Genomic DNA, 25,816 nt, shown 5'->3' with positions numbered 1-25,816 from the left:
GTTTTAAGGGTTTTAAAAGACATACTGAGATTTTTATTTCTAATAGATAAGTCTGCAGATGAATTACTTAGTCAAATTTTGTATTTCAATTAGAACTTTATATCAGACTTGGAATTTTATAATAATACACACCTTATAGGACTTATAGGAAGAGGAAGTGAGTTAACAGATGTAATGTGCTCTGCATATGTTGCTGTGATGGAGATGCTGGTGGTGATGAGAGAGGAGAATGAGGGCTTTATGTAATGTGCTAAAAAAAAAATGTAATCTCTACCTTGAGGATTGACATGATCAGAACTTTCTATTATTCGAAGGCCTTGAAATATTAGCCAGAAAATGATTTGGGTGAGTTTATGTGTCAGGAATTTTTATGCTAAAAGATTTGGATTTGATATTGTAGACAGTAAATAAACAGCAAAAGGTTTTAATCAGAGGGCCTGTGGGATCAAATGTAACTGTCACGCCAACAAGAATGGACTTAATTTTGAGAAACAGCAGATCAGAATTTTGTACCTTATGGGAAAGTCTGGACGTTAGCCAACGAGGAATTTTACAGAAGGGCATGTTTGTTTTCTTTTTTTAATGGATTGGCCCATTAATTAAGAAGCAACAAAATGTGTTAAATGTACAGAGCAGCAACCGTACAGAGATAATCTACTGAATAACCAGAATTCAATTTGCTGTGCCCCAGCAGAGAACTATGCAAATAACGCCAACGAAAACTTCTCTAAATTCAGTCTCAGCCCACTAAAACCACCCATGACTAGACTTTGAAAATTCCCTTCCAAGACAATCAGATGTCAAAGATACCTCCTGCCCTCCCCCAACTCCTACCCCTCACTTAATATCCCAACTCAACGGGATACACCCCTGTGTTGGGGGAAAACCAACCAGCAACAGAGAATGGGTGTCGCTACTAGAGCAGAGGTCAGCCCCACCCAATACACATGGGCCAGTCAACATCTTTGCATGTGTGGAACTGAGGCTAAATGTCTGAGGTTCCTGAAACCCCACGAAGAGGGCAACCCTGGGAAAGGGGAGATTTTAGGAGGGGTGGGGAGAAGACTTGCAGGTCTCCTCAACAGCTCAGAGCTAGGGAGAACCCAGCATTGGAAGTCGATGAAAGAGAGGAAGGAAAATCAGCAAAAAATTCTGAGTCAGAATCACGTCACAGATGTGCAAGTCTCTGGGACATCACAGAAGTTTTATAAACGTTTATGGAAAAACTAAAACCAGGAATCCAGATCTATCTGCCCCCCCCCCCCAATTTCTACTTTGAATCTGGGGGAGGAACTAAGAGCTACTTGGGACTGCTAACGCAACTGACTGATGGGAAAGCGGCCAGGGGCCCGTTTTTCTCCTCTTGCCCTAACCTTCTCAAACAGTGGGCATCTCTGCTAGAGATTCCCGCCTCACACCGAGGAGGCCAATCTTGCTCCACGGCGCCTCTCCTGCCAGGGGCGGCTTTGCATGGCACTGAGAGGTGACCTCTGTGACTCTTGGGTGACCACAAAAGGGAAGGAGGATTGACCAGGCATGTGTGCCAGGGTGAAATGAAGCAGCCAGTGCATCCTGCCAGGTGCCTGCCTGCCACAGCGGCGCTCTGGGCACATCGCCCCAGAAAATTTATGAGCTGTGAATTTCTCACAGCCATGGGGAAGTAGGCAGGCCAGACAGGCAGAGTGCGCCTGCGAGAGTAGGCTAGAAGGTCAGGGGTTGGACAGCTTCTCTCCTCGGGGCACCCCCAGTGGGACACAGGAAGGCTTTCCCCGGTTTCTCTATTCTGATGAGTTGGGCATCTGCTTTGTCCTGGAGTACCTGACCCTGACCTTGAGACCCTAAACCACTGCCTTTCCTCCCCACCCTCCTTCCCCACCAGGTTCTGATCTCTGTGGGCCCAGTCACTGACTGGACGCATCGCCACCTTACCAGTCTTCAGAGAACACGCCTTTCCATCCGACGAAATGATAGAACCCTCTGAAGACTCATTTGAGACGATGATGGAGCGTAAGAATCCATCATCAAAACAAATGGAGTCCTCCGAGGGCTCACCCAACACCGCCGTGGAGACATCAGGCAGCGGAGTGCAGGAGGCGGCGGGGCCGGCCAGCGGCCCAGCCCAGGACATGGCACAGCTGCCCATTGATCTCCTCCAAGACATGGAGGAGCCATCCAGTGGCCCACATAGGGAAATAAAGGATCCACCCAATGACCTACTCCAAGACCTGGAGGAGTCACTCATTGGTTCACATCAGGAAATGGGGGATCCACTTGGTGAGGCACCTGGCAAAATGGAAGAAGCATCAGGCAACCCATGGGGAGACCAGGAAGAGGAAGAGTACAACACTGACCTGGATGAATTGGGAGAGGAGGAGCGTCCTGAAGAGCAGACCGACACCTCGACTGCGGAATTCATGGCCATGGTGAGGTCCATCATCTCTCTGTACTTCCGGATGCAAGACCTCCGAGAACAGCAAAGAGTAGCAGAAGAGATCTTGATGAAAGGGATCAGCGCGGGCCAACTGCCACTCCCAAAACAATTCTCCGGGGATCGCAGAGAATACCACGAGTTTATCGTGCTCTGCCAACTGATCTTACAAAGCTACCCTAGAATGTTCTACAATGACCGCCTGCGAGTGGGGTACATCATCTGCCACCTCTCTGGCTTGGCCTTAGAATGGGCCAAAGCGCTGGTGCAGGAAGACAGTCCCCTGATTGGCGACTTCCCAGCCTTCCTGGAGGCCATGTCAGATGTGTTTGAGTATAGGCAGGCACTGCGTGTGGCGGAAGAGGCGATGTTCAACATCAGGCAAGGGGATCGCGCCGCCATTGACTACATCAACGAGTTCCAGGGCCTGGTACCCACCTTGGGTTGGCCAGACGAAGTTCTGCAAGCCCACCTGTGCCAGGGGCTCAACGAGGAGATCAGGCATTATCTGTTCCGGGTCCCTCAGCCCGATTCGCTGGACAGTCTGATTGTGCTCGTCCTGCAAATAGAAGAGAAGCTGGCAGAGAGAAGAGCAATGCTCAGGCTGCCCCCAGAGGCCCGCCCACGGAACCTGACCTGGATCGACTCACCTGCTCCAGAGAGGTGGATGGTTAGCAGCTGGCTGCCCTGCGAAGTCCACCCCACCATTGACCGCGACCATCTCTTCCTGCTGCTCATGGTGAGAGTGAACCCTTACCACAGCGTCGCAGTTCAGGCCCTGGTGGACTCGGGAGCGGGCTCCAACTTCATGGATGAGAGGTTCGCCCAAGAGCACTACGTTGAGCTGTACGAAAAGCCCTATCCGCAGCCGATCCAAAGCATGGATGGCTCTCTAGTTGGCAACGAACCTGTCTGGCTCTACACAGAGCCCCTGGTGTGCATTCACCAGAACCACCAGGAGTCCATCGAGTTCGACATCGTCCCTTCACCCAACTTCTCTGTGATATTGGGCATCAACTGGCTCCGAGTCCACACCCCCGAAGTGGACTGGGTCAAAGGCCGCTGCACCTTCCACTCTCCCTACTGCCTGAAGAACTGCTTCCGCCCACCCCCACCATGCATCGCACTGGAGAGACATGCCATAAGCCTGCTACCCGGACTGCCGCCCCTGTATTCCGACCTGGCCGACGTGTTTAACCCGAAGGAAGCAGATGATGAGACTTCCGACCAGCCAAGCTCAGACGGATCCGATGATCTTTCTGAATCAGAGCCCTCTGAGCTTCAGCAGGCTGGAGACAGTGATCACAGTGAGACCTTCTACGAGTGTCCCTCCTCTGCGCCTTGGGAACCTGTGGGTGCTGGGATGCAAGAAAGAGCCAGGCTGCGGGATGAATACTGGGACCTGCAGGACATGCTGACCAACAGACAGGACTACATACAGATGATTCCAGAACTGTTCGATCAGTTACACGGAGCCACATGGTTCACAAAGCTGGAGCTGCGTGGCACCATTGTGGAGGAAAGCATAAATATACACCAAGCAGAAGATGTATGGAGAGCAGCGTTTGGTTTGGAGCTTCAAGAGATGGAGAGCTACAAGCCCTTCCTGGTCTCCTCAGACCCTACCATCCCTCAGAGGGTGATTCACTTTATCCTGAAGGACATGCTAGGCTACTCTGTGCTCTCCTACGGGCAGGACGTCCTCATCTATTCAATGAGCCAGGAGGAGCACCTTCAACATGTCCGCCAGGTCCTGGTCCGCTTCCGACATCACAACGTCTACTGCTCGCTGGACCGGAGCCAGTTCCACCGACACACTGCCGAATTCCTGGGATTCGTCATGACTCCCAAAGGGGTGAAACTGAACAAGAACATCGTGACCACCGTAACAGGGTACCCCATCCCTGGCTCTAAGAAGTCCCTGCGACACCTGATAGAGTTCATCTTCCCCTACCGCCACTTCGTGGAGCGCTTCACCATCATCACAGAGCCCCTGGTGCGGCAGCTCCTGACCACCGACCCGTTCTTCTGGGGAGATGAGGAGCAGGAGGCCTTCGAATGCCTGAAGCGGGCTTTCCGCAAGGCGCCCCTTCTCCACCACCCCAAGCCACAGAACCCGTTCTACTTGGAAACAGGCGTCACCAAGACGGCCCTGCACGCCTCCCTGATCCAAGTAGATGACCAGACCGGCAAGAGAGTCTCCTGCGCTTTCTACTCCCGAAACATCTCCCCTATCGAGGTCGACTACTCTCAGGTGGAAATGAAGATTCTTCCAATACGGGCTGCCTTCATGGTGTGGTGCCGCTACCTGGAGAACACCGAGGAGCCCATCATGATCCTTCTCAACACAGAGGATCTAGCCTCTCTGAATAATGACAGGCTCACCGTACTTCTCCCCGGGCATTGGGTCTTCTTCTTCTCCCACTTCCGCTTTGACGTCATGGAGCGGCCCGAGCAAGACGGCGGCCGGCCTCTGCCGCCCGTGAGAAACCCCCACCGCAGGCCTTTCCAGCCCCACACTGCCACCCAGCCCCGGATGCTCTTCGCCGCGGGGCGATCCCGCAGGGATCAGCTCCCAGAAGCCGCCGAGGAAGAGGGGAGCGAGGATGCACCCGCCCAGGACGAGCCCCGTGCGCAGACCCTCCAGCAGGAGTTCCTGGCGCGGATACCAGCTGACCAGATCCTCAGCAGCCTCCTGGCCCACCTCAGCGTGGCCCAGATCAGGGCCGTCATTCTGCACTTCTTCCGAGGCCTGCTGTTCTGGAAGAACACCCTGGCCGTGGCCGCGCTCCTGGTGCTGCTCAGAGCAGGGCGGCGCCTCCCGCCGCCGCCTGCGCCCACCCTGGAGCTGGCTCCGCGCCCCGCCAGGCGGTCCCTGCGCCTCATCCTCGACTCGTCCCTCCTCACCAGCCGCCACATCGCCACGGCCATCACCCAGCTGCTCACGCAGATGCCCCCTCTCATGGGCGCTAACACCCTCCAGGTGGAGCCGCGGGCGGAGCAGAGCGCCCTTCTGCCCCAGGGCCCCCGGGGCCTGCGCCTCACGCCCGCATTCTGGATGATGCTGTGTGAGCGCTTCCGTGTCAGAATCACCCCGGGAGAAGGAACCCGCCCTTCACTGCGTGGGAGCCGCTACCTGGAGCTGCACGTCGTCGATGGTGATGTCGTCTTGCGAGAAGCCCTGCAAGACGACCTGCAACGTTACCGTCAGTGTGGCCTGCATGACGGCCTGCAAGACACCTCGCAGGACGCGCAGGAGGACGACGCGCAGGAGGAGGATGTGCAGGAGGACGGCGCGCGGGAGGACGACGCGCAGGAAGCGCAGACCGACAGCAGCCTCGCTGTCCCGCCCCGCCAACAAGCCCCGCTGGGCTCTGGAATCCTCAGCTTCCTACACAACCACCTGCGCGGTGCCCACGGGCAGACCAGCCTGACCGACCAGGAGCCAGCGGCCAGGACCCTGACCCACTTTCTGGCCATGATCTGCACAGAGGCCTCGGGCCCCATCCCGAGAAGACAGCCCAGAGAAGGAGCAAGGCTGGAAGAACTCCCCGACGATGACGCAGACGCAGACCACCACTGAAAACACCTCCTGGCCAGCAACTGGGCCCTCCACTCCTCTGCCCCCAACACCCCATACTATCTCCTCCCAGTCTCCCCGTGCCTCAGCCTGCTTCGCTCCCACCCAGTGCCGTCTCCTTGCCACTCCTGACCCAAGGGGAACCCACTCGAAAAGGGCAATGATTTCTTCAACTCATCAACCAGCAACATCATCAGTGCCAATGGACTATCCGGTCATCAGAAACCCAGAGCCAGCTCAGGGCTACACATCCCGTCTTAATTCTCCAGGTCCCAGGCCCACCACTGGGAGTGAGATCAATGAGAGGAGAAAGCAGTGATGAGCAGGAAATGACCCCATGACCCCAGGCTAGGTGAGGAATCAGGCACAGCAGAGGCAGCCAAGCAAGCAGATGCCAGGGACCCACCCCCTGGTGACACATGGCCACCTTGTGCCATCCTGGGACACTAACCTTGGGTGCTCCACTGATTTCTTCTACCTCCAGCACAGGTGCTCCTGCTCCCCTTGGCCCCCAACCCCCAACCCCATGTCTGGTGGTGTGCTGTTGTGCCTCCCCCACCCCCTCCACCCCCTGCAAAGCCAGCCACCCCCACAGTCTGGTCCAGCTCCCTCCATACTGACTGCCTGACCCTGAGCTCTGCCTCTTACCTGGACAGTGTGCTCCACAGAACGTCCCAACATACCAGTACTTACCGGACCTGCATCTTTGAGAGTCACCATGACTCCACAGGACACTGGTGTCTGCTTTGCCCCACCCCACGCCACCCCCGCTCAGCACTAACAGCACAGGGGCCTGGAGGCCCATGACAAGGGGAGGGGGCTCCAAGAGACACTGGGGAAGCCCGAGACCCCCAGTGGACTACGCCAAGTAGCTGAGTGTTCCCACCAGACCACCGCTCTCTTGCCACGGGGAGGAGACCCTTCTCCCATACCTTCCCCCTCTCACTTTTTCCCACCCCACAAAATAAAGCAGAATAAAAGACTATCTGACTTCGTGGTTTGTTCTGAAAATGGAGGGTGGGGGGCAAGCAGAAAAGAAGAGGGGGGCAGTAGAGTGGGGAGCAGAAGAGAGAAGGGGAAGGCGGGGAGAGAGCTGGGCTCTTCCCTGAAAAAGGCCCCACCTGCTGCCTGACACACTCTGAAAGGAGTGTGGGGGGCACAGAAGACACCGGGAGCTACTTCTTCTTGAGCGTCCAAAAGTAGGGACCCCAGAAATCCAAGTCCTACCACTGGCCTGAGCCTTCTCGCCACAGGAGAAATGAGGGGTGTGCAGGCTGTGCTCTGCCTCCTAACTCAGGGTCTGAGAACCAATGAGCCCCAGTTCAGGTACTTCTCCCATTATCTCCCACCTAATGGAGAAGGCCAAAGACACACTGTCCTAAAAGTGGCAAAATGATTCTACTGAGGGGGAGGAGGTCCCAAGGGAGTAAGGCAGCAGGGAGGGTGGCACTCACGCACTCAGGATTCACTCATGTAACAGACCCCCTCACCCACACCTCCTTGCCTGGCCTCGGGTCCCACCTACCCAGCAGCAGCATCTGACCTCAAAGAGCACCCTTGCCCCACCCCTGCACACTGGGGCACTGGGACATTGTGGAAAGACATGGACCACTCCCAGCACGACCAGGAACCTCAGCTGGAAGAGTGAGCCTGACAATGAGGTCTGTCATGGACCCCAGGTCTGCCCTCTTAGTATGGAATCTGCCCCTGATGGGTGGCACCATGAAATCACTAAGCAGATCTCAGGTTCACAGGTCAGGGGTGCTGGGCGGCCTGACTTCCCATCCCCCTCACAGGCCGGCCCCTCCCTACCCATCCTAAGGAAAGCTACATCCCACTAACATATCTCATTTTCACTGGCTCCAGAGTTCTGTGCCTTCCCTGGTCCTACTCCATTCTCATTCCCTGTGCCCTCACTGGTCCCCAGGGGTGACTGGCCATCACCCACCCATCCATCGGTCTGAGGCATCTACCCCTGATGGCAGCACCAAGAGGTCATGGTCAGGACCTCCAGGTTCAGAGCCAGGGGCTCAGCTATACTTCTGGGCTTCTCCCCACCCCACCCAGTCCCCTTCCGACTGGCTGCACACCTCTCTCCCAACCTCAGCTTCCTCACCTACTGCTAGGACCTGTCGGGGTTGCTGTGACAATTAAAAGGGCCATTAAGTAAGTGCTAGAGGCAGCCAGCACTCAGAGTTCCTGTCCTCTACCACCACCCATGCATGGCCTTCCAGGGCCACTTGTTCAGGATAAACTTGGAGAAACCAAGGGCCTAACAGGGCAGGCGACCTGATGGCCAAGGAGTTAGGAACACAGCTGGGACTGGAGCCCTCCTGGGGCCTCTGCTCACTTACCCTGGGCCACTGCCACACCCCCCATGCACACCTATGTTTATAGAGCACAGAAACCATCTCTACAAACAGCTGGCATCACAGTGGCCCCAGGAGCCAAAGGCACCACATCTGTCTGTGTCCCTGACAGCAGCCCCAAGAGGCCACGGCAGGTCCCATGGGTCAAGGCCAGTGGCTCAGCTGCAAGAACTCCAGCGTTCCCCTTCGTGGCCCCACCGACTTGCTGGGTGACCCTGACTAGTGGCTTTCCAGTCTTCAGGATTGTTTTCCCATCATCAAAGGGAGGATGTGGCCAGAGGTGAAGGGAGTTTTGGGGGCAACAAGACAATCTCCAAGGGTGTTTGATTCCTAAAATCCCTTTTGTTGCCAGGTGATACTCTTCTGGGTACTCCCAAATCCTTTGGCATGAACTCCTTTGGGGCAGAGCCTGGGGTCCCACTGGGGAGGCCACAGAGCACAGGCCCCTTGTTCAGGCTGCCCCTGGGGGTCCCAGACGCTGGATCCCCAGGGCAAAACTATATGCCTGCTAGGTAGGGGATGACTGGGGGATGGATGCATGACCCCTCGCGTCCCTGCAGCTCAGATGGAGGGGCAATGAGACACCCTCTCAGCTAAGGCCAAATTGAGAATCTGTCACCAAATTATCAGCCCTGCCCCTCAGTAGGGAGTCCACAGGCCCACTGAGACGCACACGTTTTCCACCGTGACATGCATACACTTGCGCACATACACATACAAACAGACCAATGGGGCTGCCAGCACAATACTGGCCACTGCCTCCCACACAAGCAGACAGTGATGACCTGGCCCCACTGGGCCCCCTGCCCCAATCCAGCCAGAGGGGGCTTTATCCCCATTTACAGAGAAGAGAGGCAGCCCCCAGGCCAAGGAAAACTATTGACAAGGCAAAAACATTGGGTGATGAGATCCCTGTCTTCCTAGAAAAAGAATTTTAAAAACTCAATACAAACCTTTTTACCCCTGAAAGGAAAAAAGAAAAAAAAAAAGAGTTAGTGCTAAACGACATGCTGGGTTATGACATCATGGCCACAACAAAAAGGTGAAAACTCAAGATAAGCATCTGGTTCTCTGGACAATGGGTGCCTGGCACACAAGCATGTGGCCATGCCAGGTCACAACTAAATGTACCCATGTCCTCCGTCCCCAGCCCCCAGATCACTGGCATTCACTGAACTCTGACACCATGCAAGGGACCAGGGGACCCCCAAGTTCCACCCCAGGAACGGTTGCCAACCTCTCTCCCACCTCCCAGCTCACCCCTACAGATGTGCGGGTTCTGAAGCGTGCAACAGCACACATCCCCAGGCAGCTGATGGCTACTCACCACTCAGAGCCGGATCTGCCCATCGCTCCTGCAGGTGGCCAAAGATCCAATTAGGGGGCTCTTGACGCAGGTGTCCATGTAAAGGGTATGATAGAACTAGAGAAGCTTAGTCCCCTCCCCACCCACCAGGGCAGTCCCGACCTGCTTCCCAAAAGAAAAAGAGGAAGGCGACACCCAGAGCCCATTCGTCACTCCCACCCCCGCCCAGGACACTGCTGCCGGCCAATGGGCACCACCAAGAGGGGATCTTGGACCCAAACGGCAACCCTCATCCTGACCCGACAGAGTCTTCCAGAACAAACAGAGGATTTGTTTCTGAACGCCTTCAACCTAAGAATTCACAGTCACCCAGGCAGCCAAAGCCAGGCCTCCATGGAAGGTCAGTTTAGCTCAGGCTGAAGGCAAAGGAAGCATCACTAGAAGAGAGAGGACGGGTGGGCAGGGCAGGCGTCTGGTGGGCAGCGGGGCTGTTTGCTCAGTAGAGGCAGGACCGGGAAGAGAGGCAGCACCGTGTTCTGGCCACTTCCTTCCACTTCTCATGAAGCTGTTCCCAAAGTGAGGCCCTGGGCCTACCCCACCAGAGTCACTGGGGGGCTCTGCTGAACACGCAGACTCAGCCCTAGCCCCACCCTTCAGATCCCAGAAACTGGTGCCCAGGGTTCTGGAGAACTACCTGTCCCATGTGTCACACTGTCCACTCCTCAAGCCCCTGTTTATATCAAAGGGCACCCTGAGTGTGATAAAGGCCTTTCCTTGGCCTACATTGAGGCCTTCCATGCTGGGATCTCCATTCCCCTTGTCACACGTCTTGCTCCAACACACTCCACCCGACAAATGCACACACAACATACTCCTGCCTCTCCGTGAAGTCGCCCACCTTTGTTCAAGCTGCCTCCTCCTCAGGAAGGCCTTCCTGACTCAACAAGGACCTCCAGATGCCGTGAAGTACCAACGATGCAATGGTAAGACAGAGGGAGGGGAGGCACATGGGACAGGAGTTGAGAAGGAGGCAGAGGTGGGAAGGGGAGGATGGGGGAGGCGGGCAGGAAAGGGGAAGGGAGCCAGCGGCCCTCGTGTTCTACTCCAATGGCTTCTTGCTGTGGGCAAGACCTCCCCTGCCCTGCCGCCCACACGCGTGCCTGGGCTGGCTGCATGCATGGCTGGTTAGTAGGTTAATGATTCCACAGGGGTTTGGCACGGGTCACCTCCCACCATGCACCTGAGTTAGTAAGGGACACAAAAGACAGAGGCCATGGCCCAGGGGGCCATTGGTCCAGCTCCCTTGGGCACCCAGCTTGGGCAGGGATGGACAAGGGGAAGAACAGGGCAACTGCTGACAGCTTCTGTCTAAAGGAGGCAGGACCCCGAGTTAGGAATTCTGGGGCAGCTGGAATGTCTTCGGATTGGGTTGAAGGAGAGAGGAAGCAGCCGCCTGTGAAGGGCCTCAGCCTCCTGGTCATGAAAGAGGCCTGGGTAGAGGCTAAGGCCCCTCAAGGAGACCCTCCTCCTGTGGCCGCAGGAAGGGTCAGCCTGCTCTGTCTGAGCCCCTCCCCCATCCTAGGGAAAAAGGGCACGGTCTCGCTGACATCTGCCTACCTGTCCTGGAGCTGGGTCCTCTCGGAGCACTCCCTCCAGGAGCACAGCACAACCCCCTCAGTGATGTCCCCTGACCCACCCCTGGCCTCTCTGTTCTTGGCCACCAAGTCAGAGGGTGGCCCTGGACCCAGCCCTGGGGTGTGTACCACTGGAGGCACAGCCTTGCCCTCCGAGGAGGGGGTCTAAGACATGGGCCAGCCAGGCACTCCCCCTCTGCAGGACCTTGGGGAGCTGCATGAGAAGAGAAGAGCATGCTGGGAAGAGGTCGGCGGGCAGCACAAGCTTGAGGGCATGCCCCACGCAGCCAGGGGTGCAGAGGAGGGTCCGGGGCTGCGCTGGTTGAAGGGGATGAAGAAAGGCATCATCTAGGCGCTGGATAACTGGGCATCAACTCCTGGATGAGGCCGTTCTCACCCCCCTCCTACTTACTATGGCCGCAACCCTCCTCTTGGAAGCGCACTGCAAGCACCCGGATGACGGGTGGGACTCCTGCTGCTAGTGGTTAGAGCAGCAACAGCAAGGGACAGCCAGCCCAGGCAACATGGCCCACTGCTGGGGACCTGTGACACCGTGGTACCGCCCACCTCACCCAGCCTTGCCCTGCTACTCCCTCCTCTGGCCAGGGCCAGGGTCTTCCTTAGCTGGGCTCCACAAGAGGCCTGGGAGAAAGCAAAGAGGGGCCAGATCATGGAGGTGGGGGGCACTGGGTGGGGGGGCATGCCTGATGCTGGCACAGGAGCTGTGAGTGGACATCAGGGGTCTGACCCCACCCCCTCTGCGGCTTTCTGCTCCCAGCAGTTTTCCTGTCTCACCTCTTGGCGTCTGATACGGGGCTCAGTGGGCACGTCTGGGACCCCATGAGGAGTCACTGAGCCCAACAGAAGCTCAGTTTCCCTGAAAAAGAAAGTAGATGAGGGGTTGCCTAGGGTTGAGGACAGGAGATGGGTGTATGGGGGTGATAGCTAAAGGCTATGGGATTTCTTTGAGGGGTGATATGTTCTCCAATTAAATGCATCGATGGTTGCACATATCTGTGTATATACTAAAAACCATTGGATTGTGTACTTTAGTGGGTAGATTGTATGTATGTAGCGATACCAATAAAATTGTTTACAACAGAGCTTCCCTTGTTCCTGCACACCTTTCTTGCCCACCATGTCCACTTGCCTCTGCTACCAGCCTCACCATCAACTCACCAACCCCCAGCACCACAGACCCACAAGTGGTTGGTGATCAATAAACATCAAAGGCCCTTAGGAGAACTGGGCATGGAAGGGGGGAAGGGTATGCATATGGGGAAGAGCTCCACGTGACACATGGGTGAGGGAGGGGCTCCATGTGATGGGGTTGGGGAGGGGCTCCATGTGACAAATGAGTAGGGGAGGAGCTCAGTGTGACATATGAGTGGGGGAGGAGCTCAATATGACAAATGGGTGAAAGGGGTACTCTATGTGATATATGAGTCAGGAAGAAAGTCTGTGTGACACGAGCAGAGGAAGGACTCCATATGATGCATGATAGAGAAGGGACTCAGTGTGACACGTGTTGGGGGGGTTCAGTGTGACATATGCATGCAGGAAGAGCTCACTGTGACACATGAGTGGGGAAGGAGCTATGGGTAACACATGAGTGGGGTAAGGACTCAGTGTGATACATAAGTACACCTAAGTGGGGGATAGCGGTGACACTTGGATGTCGGAGGGGCTCAGTGTGACACGAGTGAAGGAGGTGCTCTATGTGATACATAAGTGGAGGAGAGAGTCTGTGTGACTCATGAGTGGAAAAGGGAGCTCAGTGTGACACAACTGGTGAATGGGGACAATGCAATACATAGATGGGGTAGCAACCCACATAACACGAGGGGGAAGGATCAGTGTGACAGATGGGTGCAGCAGGGGCTCGGTGTGACATATAAGTGGTGGGACTCAGTGAGACACAGGAGAAGGAGGGCCTCAGTGTGAGACAGGGAGGGAAGGGACTCTGTATGACACATGAATGGGGGCTTGGTTTGACACATGGGTGGAATAGGGGCTCTAGGTGGCACATGGGCAGAGAAGGGGCTCTATGTGTCACATGAGTAGGGAAGGGACACAGTGTCACACCACGTAGGGGGAAAGACTCAGTGTAGCATATGAATGAAGCAGGGGATCAGTATAACATGGATAGGGAAAGAATACATGAATGGGAGCTCTGTTTGACACGTGGGTGGAGAAGGGCTCCATGTGACACATGAGAGGGAGAAAGGCTCGATGTACTACATGTGTGGGGAAAGGGCTGCATACGACACATGAGTGGGAAAGGGACTTAGTATGACACATGAGTGGCGGGCTCCATGTAACGCATGGATGGAAGAGGGACCCCATGTGACATGTGACAGGAAAGGGGCTCATGTAACACTAGGGTAAAGAATGGGTTCCATGTGACACACAAGTGGGGGAGGGATTCAGTGTGACATAAGTGGGGGAGGGGTTCAGTGTAACACGTGAGTGGGAGAAGGGGCTTAGTGTGAAACATAAATAGGGTTGAGAAACTGTCACACACAAATGGAGGAGGCGCCTGGTGTGACACATGGGTGGAGACAGGGGTCAATGTGACACATAAGTAGTGAAGGAACTCAGTGTGACCCATGAGTTGGGGAACTTGGCGTATCACATTCATGAAGGAGGTGCTCTATGAGACACCTGAGTGGAGTTGGGCTCAGTGTGACACAGGAGTGGAAGAGAGGTTCAGTTGACACGTGAATGGGAGGGGGCAGAGTTACACATGGATGGGGGAGGCTCATTTCACACTGGTGAGTAGGTTACGTGTGACAAGTCAGAGAGGAGCTCCATGTGACATGTGAGAAAGGGAGGAGTTCAGTGTGCCACATGGGTCGGGGTCTTGATGTGACATGAGTCACATGGGTGAAGGAAATGCCATATGTGACAGATAAGTGGGGGACTCTATGTGACATATGGGTGGAGGAGGGGTTCCATTTGACGTATCAGAGGAAGGGGAGCTCAATGTAACACATGGATGAAGGAAGGTGACTAGTTTGACATGAGTGGGGGAGGAACTCAGCACTGCACATGGGAGAAGAGGGGCTCAGTGTGTCACGTGAATGGGGAAAGGTCAATGTGACACATGGATGGGAAAGGACTCAGTGTGACACATGAGTGAGGGGGCTCAGCATGACACGAGTGGAGAAGGTGCTCTACGTGACATCAGTTGGGGGAGAGACTTCATATGATGCGTTAATGGGGGAGGGACCCAGTATGAAGCATGAATAACGGAGGGCCTTGTTGTGACACATGAATGGGGGGCTCAGTGTGACACATGGGTGTCGCAGGGGCTCAGTGTGACACACAGGTAGAAGAGGGACTTAACGTGAACATGGATGGGAGACTGACTTCATATGATACATAAGTAGAGAACGGGATCAGTGTGACACATGAGGGAGGAGATGCCTAGTGTAAAACATGGGTGGGGAAGGGATTCAGTGTGACACATGAGTGTGGGAGGGACTCAGTGTGACATACAAGTGGAAAAGGGGCTCAGTGTGGACATGGGTGGGGTATGACACTTGAGTGAGGGGGCTCAGTGTTACACGTGGGTAGAAAAGGGGTATCATGTGACACATGGGTGGGAGAGGGGCTCGGGGGGATGCTGGAGGACCTCTATGTGCCACGTGAGTGTGGGAGGGACACCATGTGCCACATGGGTAGTGGGACACATCAGTGAAGAATGAATTCAAGTGTAATATATGAGTGAAGGGGTGAGTGTGATACAGGAGGAAGAGAGGCTCAGTGTGACACGAGTGGAGGAGGGACTCCATGTAACATGAGAAGGAGGGCTCAAGGAAGTACACGGGTAGAAGAAGGGGCTCGGTGACACATGATCAGGAAGGGGCTCAATACGACGGATGGGAGAGTGGATGAACATGACACAGGCATGGCAGCTGGAGCTCAGTGTGACGCAGGAGTGGGGAAGGACTCCGCAAGCTATATGAGTAGGGGAGGGGGCCCACTGTGACTAAGGAGTGGGTGAGAGGCGCAGTGTTAGACAAATTTGGGGGAGTTCAGTGTGACACATGAATAGGGGAGGGGCTCGGTGTGACCCTGAGGTGGGGCTCTTGGTGTGACAAATGGGTGTAGAAGAGACTCCATGTGACATATGAGGGACGAAGAAACTCAGTGAGACACATAGGTTGAGAAAGGGGGATCAGATAACACAAGTGAGGAAGGGACTTAGTGTGACACATGAGTGGGGGGAGGTGCCCTACGTAAGGCAAGGGACTCTGTGATACATGAGTAGGGTAGGGGCTCAGTGTGATACCTGGGGCTCAGGGTGACACAAGGGTGGGGGAGAGACTTGTGAACACAGGTAGGGAGGAGCGCCATATGACACACGAGTAAAGGATTGGTCCAGTGTAACATGTAGTGAGGGTGGTGCGCAGCGTTACACACGGGTGGGAGAGGGGTTCAGGGGGATGCTGGAGGACCTCTATGTGACACATACATGTGGCAAGGGCTCAGTGTGACACACAATGGAAAAGAAATTCAGTATGGGGGGGATACGGACTCAAGTGTGACATTTGAGGGGGCTCCACGTAACAAATGGGTGAAGAGGGGTATCCTGTGACACATGGGTGGGGGAGGGCTCAGTGCTATTCATGGATGGGAGAAGGGGTGATGTGAGACACATACATGGGGAACAGACTCAAGTGTGACACATGAGTTGGGGAGAGGCTCCGTGTGACACATTATGAGGAGAGGGGCTCAGTGTATCACATGAACGGAGGAGGGGTTCGGTGTGACCTGATAGAGGAGGGGCCTAGTTGACACTGGCACCTGGAGTGGTTTCTACCCTCCGGAACAGGCCAAAGGAGCAGCCCCTCCCACCGGGAATGATGGGCATGCTGGAGAGAAGGTGGGACACCAGGGACCCACATCATCCCTAAAGACCCGTAGGCAGTCTATACACACCACACTAACTCTGATTCAGAATCAAATGGAAACGGACAAATAAACAATCGTAAAAGTTACAGAAGTTCATCCACCAAAGGGAGAATTCCAAATTAGCAACCTTGAAACATCTAAGACTACCAAGATCCCAAAAACTAAGTCCACCCCAACCCTTAACAGGGTCCTTTTAAGACATTTAGCCCCCCTCATACCCCACAAGTCCATGTCCCCTCGTCCCAGAACATATGCAGGGTCTTCATGGGCACCAGAGGTTCCCAGATTCTGGCTCTCCAAGACCTAGAAACTTCCAAAATGGATATTTGACAACAAACTCTTGGGCAAGTAAAGACATTAAAATCAATAGACAAAACACCATCATGACCATTATCATTTTAGAGAACAAAAATACATTGTAAAAGCCCAAAGTAGCAAGGACATAGCTCAGAATTTTATAATGAAATCAATTTTGCTTTACAGAAAATTCACTGCCTTGCCGGCCATTTTTATTTTATCCCAGAAACATGACCACTTCATCACAGACGGGCCCACCCCTCAGCGCCCCCCAGGAACGGCCCCTCATCCAAAACACATTCCTCTTCTGGAACTCTGCCTTGAGCCACTCCAGGGCCACGCAATGAGATGTGAAAGTCCTCCTCCCCCTCAGCTTCCCAGTCATTCATTCATTTCAACTTTGGTGTCAAGAGCACAAAATTTGGTCCTTACCCTTCCAACTGAGTTCTGACACGTGACACTCAGGGAACCCATCTGAGCATCGGTTTTACCATCTAAACAAGGGAATGAAGTGACCAACATCCAAGGATCTGGGTAGGACTGAGTAATCTTCAAGAAAAGGGGCAGCAAGGAGGCTGGCCCAGAGGACGAGGTGCAGAGTGCAAGCAGCCAAGACTCCTGGAGGGGCAGGAACTGCGCCAGGGGCCTGGGAGGGGGGCCCTATGGAAAAGCTGGGAGAGCCTGGGCTCCTGGCACCATTTCTGAGATGTCAGCCACCAGCGGGGAAGAAAGAGGGCACATGTGACCTCTGCTTCCAGGCCCTGCTCAGCAAGACCTTGGCTGAGCTCCCCGCCCCTACCCCCTGCCCCCATGAAGTCAGTTTGCCCTTCTCTGCACCAAGTCCCCAAGGCTCTCTGCCATCCACCGGCTCTTGTGCGTCTCCCCGAGGCGTGCACTTTCAAGGGCAATGTCCGTTTACTCGATGCCTGGCACAGGGCCTGGCACACAGTAGACCTTCACCGAATGTGCAAACGAATGAATGAAAGCCTACCATGTACAAGGCCCTGGAGGCCAGATGAGCCCGAAGCGAGGATGATGGAGGTGAGGCAGATGATGGATGGGTGATGGCCAGGTCCACAGTGATGGAGATGAGATGCCGTGCCCAGGATGACAGAGGCCAGGTGGAGGGGAGGGGCCCCCGAGATGACCCGTCCACAGGGAAGGATGGATCAGACCCTGGAACCAGGTACTTGCAGGTAACAGTAAGCAGTGCTGGGTGAGGGGAGCCATGAGGATGGAGCCCATGGTGACAGACAAGCGTGAGATGGGCCCCCCTCCAAAAGACTAGAGGGGGAGGAGGAGGAACCCAGAACCCACAAGCTGGGCCTGGAAACCTCTGAGGGTCAGTCACAGCCCAGCCCAGTGTCCAGCTCAACACCCACGCCCCGCCCGCTTCCATTAGCAGAATACCCATCATGTACGAAGTTTCGAGAACCATTTCCAAGCCCAAGAGCCTTGCCAGGGAGGAAGAGTGGATGCCCTAGAACGGCAAACTGTTTTGCTTGCATACCCCATCAAGGTATTTTAAAAAGCCACCTATCTCCCCATCCCCCAGCACATTTTTTAATGGGCAACAAAGTTTTTGTGTCAAACTCAAAAGAGTTCCACCAATGTAACCTCCTGCATGTCACATGTCATATATGTGACATGCATAGATATTTGCTAGAACCCCAGAGCTGCAAATGAAGCTCATTCGATTTATTCACTCTCAACCTCACTGGCAAACAATCGGGCAGAACAGACTTCTATCAGAAAAAGTCTGACGTCATTTTGGCACCTTTCAATCCAAGTCAATGTGTGTGCCTATGCATCACGAGGACAAATATCGCCCTCTGGATTCTGACTCTCAGGTAGATGCGTCAACTGGGTGATTAGTGGGGGTGGGGCACGGTGGGAACTGACCTGGATCCTGCAGCATCTGGCCAAGTGCACAGGCGTCCTCCAAACATGGCGCAGCAGCTGGATTCCGGGAGGCCCATCCGGTCCTGAGGCCCCAGCCAGAGCCACCGGGTGACAGACACCACGGGCAGTGTCTGGGGACATGGGAGGCTGCAGAGGCTGGGCACAGGGCCCAGACAAACTGTGCTCAACCCATTCTTGTCCCGCCATCCATGAGGTGGCTCAATGTCTGTTGTGAGCTGTCCCGGAAGCTGGGGTCTAAGGGGTGAGGGGCTGCTCAGAACCCCAGACAAGGGGTAGGAGGTGGGGAGCTGTGGGAAGGGGAGGCTCCATTCCAGGACACAGGAGGAGAAGCTGACCAGGCAGCCTGGGCAGAACTGTTGAAGGGAGTGCCAGCAGCTCATAGGGGCAAAATCCCGTCTGTGGCAGCCATGGAACAGGCAATGGGGACAGGGAAGGGCAGGGGGTGTGGCTGAGACTGCCACTCTACCGCCCACTGTGGCAGAACTAGACACACAGATGGGCTAATGGAAAAGCTCTCAGGGGCGTGTATGTAGCTGGAGTGACTGTGGGCAGTGGGTCTGGGGGAGAAGTGGGTGCAGCATCCACACTCAGGGTGTCTGGGGTTAGGGACAGACACACGGTCACTTCCAGTCACTCTCCACAATGTGTCTCTCACACATGCATGCACACACAAAAGCACAGACCCACATATGCATGCACGCTCACATGCATGTGTACACACACGCGTGCACACACACACACACACACACACACACACACACAGGCACACATGCACATCCAGGCGCACACAGGCACACATCCACCCTCAACCCAGGCCAGGGCCCCTGGACACTGAGCCCTCTGGGCCAGGACAACACCTGAACTTAACCTGGAACAGTCAGCCAGCACCGACGTGAAGCGCCTGCCTAGTGCTGGGTTGTGCGGGAGCTGGGTGGAGAGTGCAGGCACCAGGCTGCAGAAACCGTCCACCAGCAGCACACTGGCCAGGGAGGAGCACAGTGCGTGGGGGGGTTGGCTAAGCCCTGGCCCTGGGGGTCATAGTTAATTCTGAGTAAAGGGAGGCAAGTTCCAGCCTGATTAAGAACCCCAGAAGGCCAGATCTGGAGTGCTCCTGGGGGCTTTCCTCCCAGCCGATGGCCTTTTGATTCCTGGGTGCTGAGGCCCTGGCTATGGTGTCACAGAAGGCCCCTCCTGGCCCTAGGAGGCTGAATCCCAGACCTCACGGACATGTGAATACACCCAGAATGGCCTCTGCCCCTCTCCAAACCCAGGGTCCCATCTCTGACCTGGGGGACTGACGAACACCCAGCCCACTGACAGGCACACTTCCGCTCACTCCTTCCACCATCAGCCAACACCAAGCAAACAGATAAAGTGCTTTGTAAAGTGCAGGTATATAGGTAATATTCCACAACACCCTGCCAGCCCCCAGCCCGCCCCCACCCAGCCCACCCCAGGGCAATTCGGAGTCTGAGGGGCTCTACCCATAGAGGCCCCTGGGCTGCAGGAAGGTAGCCATGGGGCTGTGGGCTGTCTGAGAGATTCACACCTATCACATTAGCTTAATAAACGTCTCCCTGTGGTGCGGGTCCCCCCTCCATTACTAATCCAGTAACATCTGGCTTGAATTTCACCTGACTCTCTGTGCCAGTTGGCTGCTGCCCTGCCCCCCATTTTCCTGTCCATGCATCAGGCCAACCCCCCCTCCACCCACCCATGGGTGGGCCCAGTTTGGGGCTCTTAGAAGCCCTACATGATTGCTGGGTGCAGGGGTCAGGAGTCCACAGTGTCCCGAGAAGCACAGGGAGGGTACTATTAGGAGCATTGCCTTCCAAGGTGGCTTGTGAGAACAGCCCTCTGTGTGAGCGGAGCTTGACAGAAAGCTTTCCACAGGGGGACTGCCCCTGCCATAATGCAGCCCCCAGTTTCAAAATGGTGGCCACCATTGAGGATAAGAAGGGAAAATTACAGTCGTCTGGGAGAAAATTGCAACCCAAGGCATCTCCATCCCCTGCTTCTTCTAAGAGCTAAGATGAGAGTGCCAGTGAAATTTGGGGCCCAGCTTGGTCCTTCTTGGGAAGACAGGTGGCCATGATTTCCTCTCCCCCAGTAACCACTGACCTTCCTGCCACTGATCCATTTTGCCAAGTGGCCGTGGCTCACAAAGTGTGAGTGGTGACTTCCACCAAAGAACGTCTCTCCAACAAGCAGGAGGAGGACAAAGTAAGTGGTGGGGAAACTAAGGCCCTGAGGGGGAGAACTGGAGACCAACTGTGGCTGGGCCTAGAGACTTCTAGATGAGGTTCCTACCTACCCTTGCATCACCCCACACCTCCTCGTGCTCTCTGGCCTGGTCTTCCAGCGCGGTGCTGGGGCTGGGCTCCTGGCAAACGGGTACCACCACAGTCAATCTGCCCAAGGAGGCAGGAGCTCTGGCACCAAGACTTCCTACTTCTGCTCTCTTGATGGATGACAGCAGGCAATCCACTCAGTCTTCCAGGCTCTTTCTGAATCTCAGTAAAGTCGGAGGCAGCCTAGGGTAAGGAATGGATCCATGGCTTCCAGAGAGAGGTCTGGTCTTAATGGACATCAGGAACCAACCTTTCTCTCAGTCTCAGTGTCCTTGTCTGTAAAATGGGGGAGCTGATCAGGAGACGACTATACGCTCTGCGCTGAAACCATAGCAGCACCACCTGGAATTTGGTCATTCCCACTTGGAGGGCAGGGGCTCAATCAAATTTCATCTCTTCCCCCAGGGTCCCAACACAATGCCCAGCACACTCCAGCAACATCTTAGCGTGCCACTATCTTCCTGAGAGGGGCTGTATAATAACCTCTGACCTATCTTACTAAAGTCAAGGTGATCTAGAAGTTCCATCAACCCTTCATGTAACGACTAAAACTCTACTTTGAGCCTATCTCTCTGAAGTTGATGGCTTTAGGGAGCAGATTCCACATGTTCTTCACAGACATTAGAAGCCTGGCTCATCCGTTTTGCATTTGGCTTCAGAATTTGTTGTGGGGACTTCTAGGAAATCAGTAATGAGTGATTCTAATAATTGTTTGTTCTTAGAAATCTCCTAAAAATAACTTGGTCAAATGAGGGTGGGGTGGGGCGGGGCAGTCCTCTAAGACATTTCTCCTTCATTCCATCCAAGGTCTCGAGTTCCGATTACTCATAAAAGAAGTTTTTGTGTGCATAGTTCCAAATTCTAATGAATTTCCAGGAAATGTCACCAAAATGATGTTGGCATCGTTAAGATGTGTTTTCTTCAAGAACTCTTGCTAGCTGCTCCCTTTGCCTGCAGACTCCAACTGCACAAAATATGTCAGTTTCTGGGATATATTATTGTAGCTGTGTCTGAATAGCATAACTGATGATATCTGATTCTCAGAACCACCAAGTCTAGAGATTTCAGAGTCAGCATATCCAGAATAATACTTAGCAGTCTCTCCTCCCAAAGTCGACACTTTTCATTGCTTCGCCTCTACCCATGCTTATGGTTTCTGAGCAAGTCAACATTTTTGGCCTTATTTCTTTAATTGTCCTCTCTCTCCAGCTTAGTAAACAGTCCAGTGTCAACCAAGTTCCTGAAGGACCCCAGCTATAGTCAAGGTGCTCAGGGCAGGGTCCCAGCCTAAAATGCAGCTGCATCTGGCAAGCTGCCATTTTGTCCCCATGTACTTGGAGGACCTCCTTTAACGTCCATGCCATCTCCACGCCCATCACAAGGGCCCAGCCCTGTCCCAGTTCCAACCTCAATGAACTTCCGTTGCTGGAAAGAGGCAACCAGATCTGACCAGCCCTGAGGTTGCGGCTTCACACTGGGCTGGCAAGTGGGCGTTTAGCACCTTCCCTTGGGAGAGGAGCTAAGCCACAGAAACCAGCTTGGGTTACATTCCACGGTCCAGCCAACTTGGCAGCCCCATGGGTCAAGGCTGGTGTGCAGCCAGCCGTGAGTCCAGCACAACTAAAAGGCATAATGTAACAGCACTTTGCTGCAGAGATACACACACTCATAAGCAGGCTTTGTGAGTAGTGCCCCACCCACAATCCATGATTGCTGCTGTCATGCTCTTCCTAAAACCTTCCTCCTGCCAGATGACCCTGCTCCACATCTCTCCTTTTGCATCTAGAACCCAGCTTCCTTCAGGGTTCAAATGCTACCTCCAATGTTACTAATGAGGCGTGCTACAGGCCAAGGGAGAAAGCAGTCTCCTCTGTCATTTTCAGTCTCAAGTCAAACTTCAGCCACATCCAGTCCTGCCCAGCAAGTCCACGGCCTTCAGGCTTCTTCACCAGTTCTGCATGTCTGTGCTACGTTCGAGCCTGGAACTGGGGGTCTCAGCTCTGAAATATCAAGAGGACCCCTCTTCATGAACATTTGAACCTCATCAAAGGCTGGAGCTGAGGTCTCAGTTCTGGAACGTCAAGAGGGCCACTCATCATGGACATCTGAGCCTCAGTGGAGGCTGGAGCTAAGGTCTCAGTTCTGGAACGTCAAGAGGGCCACCATCATGGACATCTGAGCTTCAATAGACGCTGGAGCTGAGGTCTCAGTTCTGGAACATCAAGAGGGCCACTCATCATGGACATCTGAGCCTCAGTGGAGGCTGGAGCTGAGGTCTCAGTTCTGGAACATCAAGAGGGTCACTCATCATGGACATCTGAGCTTCATCAGAAGCTGGAGCTGAGGTCTCAGTTCTGGAACATCAAGAGGGCCACTCATCATGGACATCTGAGCCTCAGTGGAGGCTGGAGCTGAGGTCTCAGTTCTGGAACATCAAGAGGGCCACTCATCATGGACATCTGAGCTTCAATAGATGCTGGAGCTGAGGTCTCAGTTCTGGAACATCAAGAGGGCCACTCATCATGGACATCTGAGCTTCATCGGAGGCTGGAGCTGAGGTCTCAGTTCTGGAACATCAAGAGGGCCACTCATCATGGACATCTGAGCTTCATCGGGGGCTGGAGCTGAGGTCTCAGTTCTGGAACGTCAAGAGGGCCACTCATCACATCTGAGTTTCATCGGAGGCTGGAGCTGAGGTCTCAGTTCTGGAACATCAAGAGGGCCACTCATCATGGACATCTGAGCTTCATCGGAGGCTGGTGCTGGAGTCTCAATTCTGGAACATCAAGAGGGCCACTCATCATGGACATCTGAGCTTCATCGGAGGCTGGTGCTGGAGTCTCAATTCTGGAACATCAAGAGGGCCACTCATCATGGACATCTGAGCTTCATCGGAGGCTGGCGCTGGAGTCTCAATTCTGGAACATCAAGAGGGCCACTCATCATGGACATCTGAGCTTCATCGGAGGCTGGAGCTGATGTCTCAGTTCTGGAACATCAAGAGGGCCACTCATCATGGACATCTGAGCTTCATCGGAGGCTGGAGGTGAGGTCTCAGTTCTGGAATATCAAGAGGGCCACTCATCATGGACATCTGAGCCTCAGTGGAGGCTGGAGCTGAGGTCTCATCTGGAACGTCAAGAGGGCCACTCATCATGGACATCTGAGCCTCAGTGGAGGCTGGAGCTGAGGTCTCATCTGGAACGTCAAGAGGGCCACTCATCATGGACATCTGAGCCTCAGTGAAGGCTGGAGCGGGAGTCTCAGATCTGGAACATCAAGAGGGCCACTCATCATGGACATCTGAGCTTCATCGGAGGCTGGTGCTGGAGTCTCAATTCTGGAACATCAAGAGGGCCACTCATCATGGACATCTGAGCCTCAGTGAAGGCTGGAGCGGGAGTCTCAGATCTGGAACATCAAGAGGGCCACTCATCATGGACATCTGAGCCTCAGTGGAGGCTGGAGCTGGGGTCTCAGTTCTGGAACATCAAGAGGGCCACTCATCATGGACATCTGAGCCTCAGTGAAGGCTGGAGCTGGGGTCTCAGTTCTGGAACATCAAGAGGGCCACTCATCATGGACATCTGAGCCTCAGTGGAGGCTGGAGCTAGGGTCTCAGTTCTGGAACGTCAAGAGGGCCACTCATCATGGACATCTGAGCCTCAGTGGAGGCTGGAGCGGGAGTCTCAGTTCTGGAACGTCAAGAGGGTCACTCATCATGGACATCTGAGCCTCAGTGGAGGCTGGAGCAGGAGTCTCAGTTCTGGAACATCAGGAAGGCCACTCATCATGGACATCTGAGCCTCAGTGGAGGCTGGAGCTAGGGTCTCAGTTCTGGAACGTCAAGAGGGTCACTCATCATGGACATCTGAGCCTCAGTGGAGGCTGGAGCTGGAGTCTCAGTTCTGGAACATCAGGAAGGCAATTCATCATGGACATCTGCACTTCATAAGAGACTGGAGCTGGGGTCTGAGCTCTGGAACATCAAGAGGGCTAGTCATTATGAGCACCTGAGCGTCATCGGAGGCTGGAGCTGAAGTCTCATCTCTGGAACATCAAGGGATCCCACATTCTGGATGCCTCAGCTTCATCAGAAGATGGGGCTCTACGCACCACATTCAAGACTCTACTGGACTATCAGTCCACTCTTGGCTGGGCATGGACTCATCTGGGCGGGGTATACTCTGGAGGCCATCTCCTCTTCATCTCACTCCCGCCTGGACCATCACTCAGCACCATCCATGTCTCCGTCTCCATCAGGGACTGGAGTCAGGTCTCCTTGGCTGGACATGGCCGTGGTCCACAGGTGGTTCATTCTCTCCACAAAGGAGCCACGCTCAGTCCCATGAAGTCATGGCTGGACTTGCCTGTCATTCTCTTGAGGCACCTCAATGCGGGGGGGGGGGGGGGGGGGGGGAGGGGAGGACTAGGGAGGGAGGGAGGGAGCAGGAGGAGGAGGAAAAGAAGGAGAGAAAGGAAAAAGAAAGAGGAAGAGAAGGAAGGAAGGAAGGAAGGAAGGAAGGAAGGAAGGAGAGGAAGGAGGAAGAGGAGATGATGGTGGTGGTGGTGGCTTTGGCTTTGACGGTGACAGTGGTGGTGGTGGCAGCCAGCCTCTCTCTTCCCAGGTTGAGTGTCCAGCCCATCTGCTGCAGCAAAGCCAGGTGTGCCAGCCCCAGGACTCCACGTGACTTGGGTCCACAGCTCTGCTGCCCTTGCTCCCTCTGCCCTCATCTAGCCCCAGCCATAAGCTGCTGGCTGACAGCCTGATATTTCTGAGCTGGGTGGGGGATGAAAGACTCAGTGGCTCTGCCAGCGGGGTGGGAGCTACATCTGAGGCTTGGTCTCTACAGCCCCCTCAGGGCCCTCTTCAGTAACCATCTTGTGGAATGGGTGATGGCCTAGGGTCGCAGCCATGCGGACCTGCTTGGCCCCTCACTCACCATCAGTTCAAGGATGACAACTGCTTGACCCTGCCATGACCCTGGGAATGTGTGAGGAGGTTGAG

At 54.7% G+C, this 25,816-nt stretch overlaps 1 protein-coding gene across 3 annotated transcripts in view; it reads left to right on the top strand.

Moving 5' to 3' along the window:
• RTL1 (retrotransposon Gag like 1) overlaps positions 1-23,929 on the top strand; it is a 41,230-nt gene extending 17,301 nt beyond the window's left edge. For all 3 annotated transcript variants that reach the window (XM_019747151.3, XM_088797499.1, XM_088797500.1), the window contains one exon: positions 1,880-23,929. In XM_019747151.3, the coding sequence (XP_019602710.3) occupies positions 1,965-6,011 (4,047 nt within the window). In that variant the 5' untranslated portion in view covers positions 1,880-1,964 and the 3' untranslated portion in view covers positions 6,012-23,929. The remainder of the gene's footprint in view (positions 1-1,879) is intronic.
• Positions 23,930-25,816: the final 1,887 nt, after the last annotated feature.

The sequence above is a fragment of the Rhinolophus sinicus genome, chromosome 3 (assembly GCF_057876585.1).
Source record: "Rhinolophus sinicus isolate RSI-liver-muscle chromosome 3, RSI-T2T, whole genome shotgun sequence".
NCBI lineage: Eukaryota > Metazoa > Chordata > Mammalia > Chiroptera > Rhinolophidae > Rhinolophus > Rhinolophus sinicus.
This window is presented reverse-complemented; position numbering and strand designations above follow the sequence as displayed.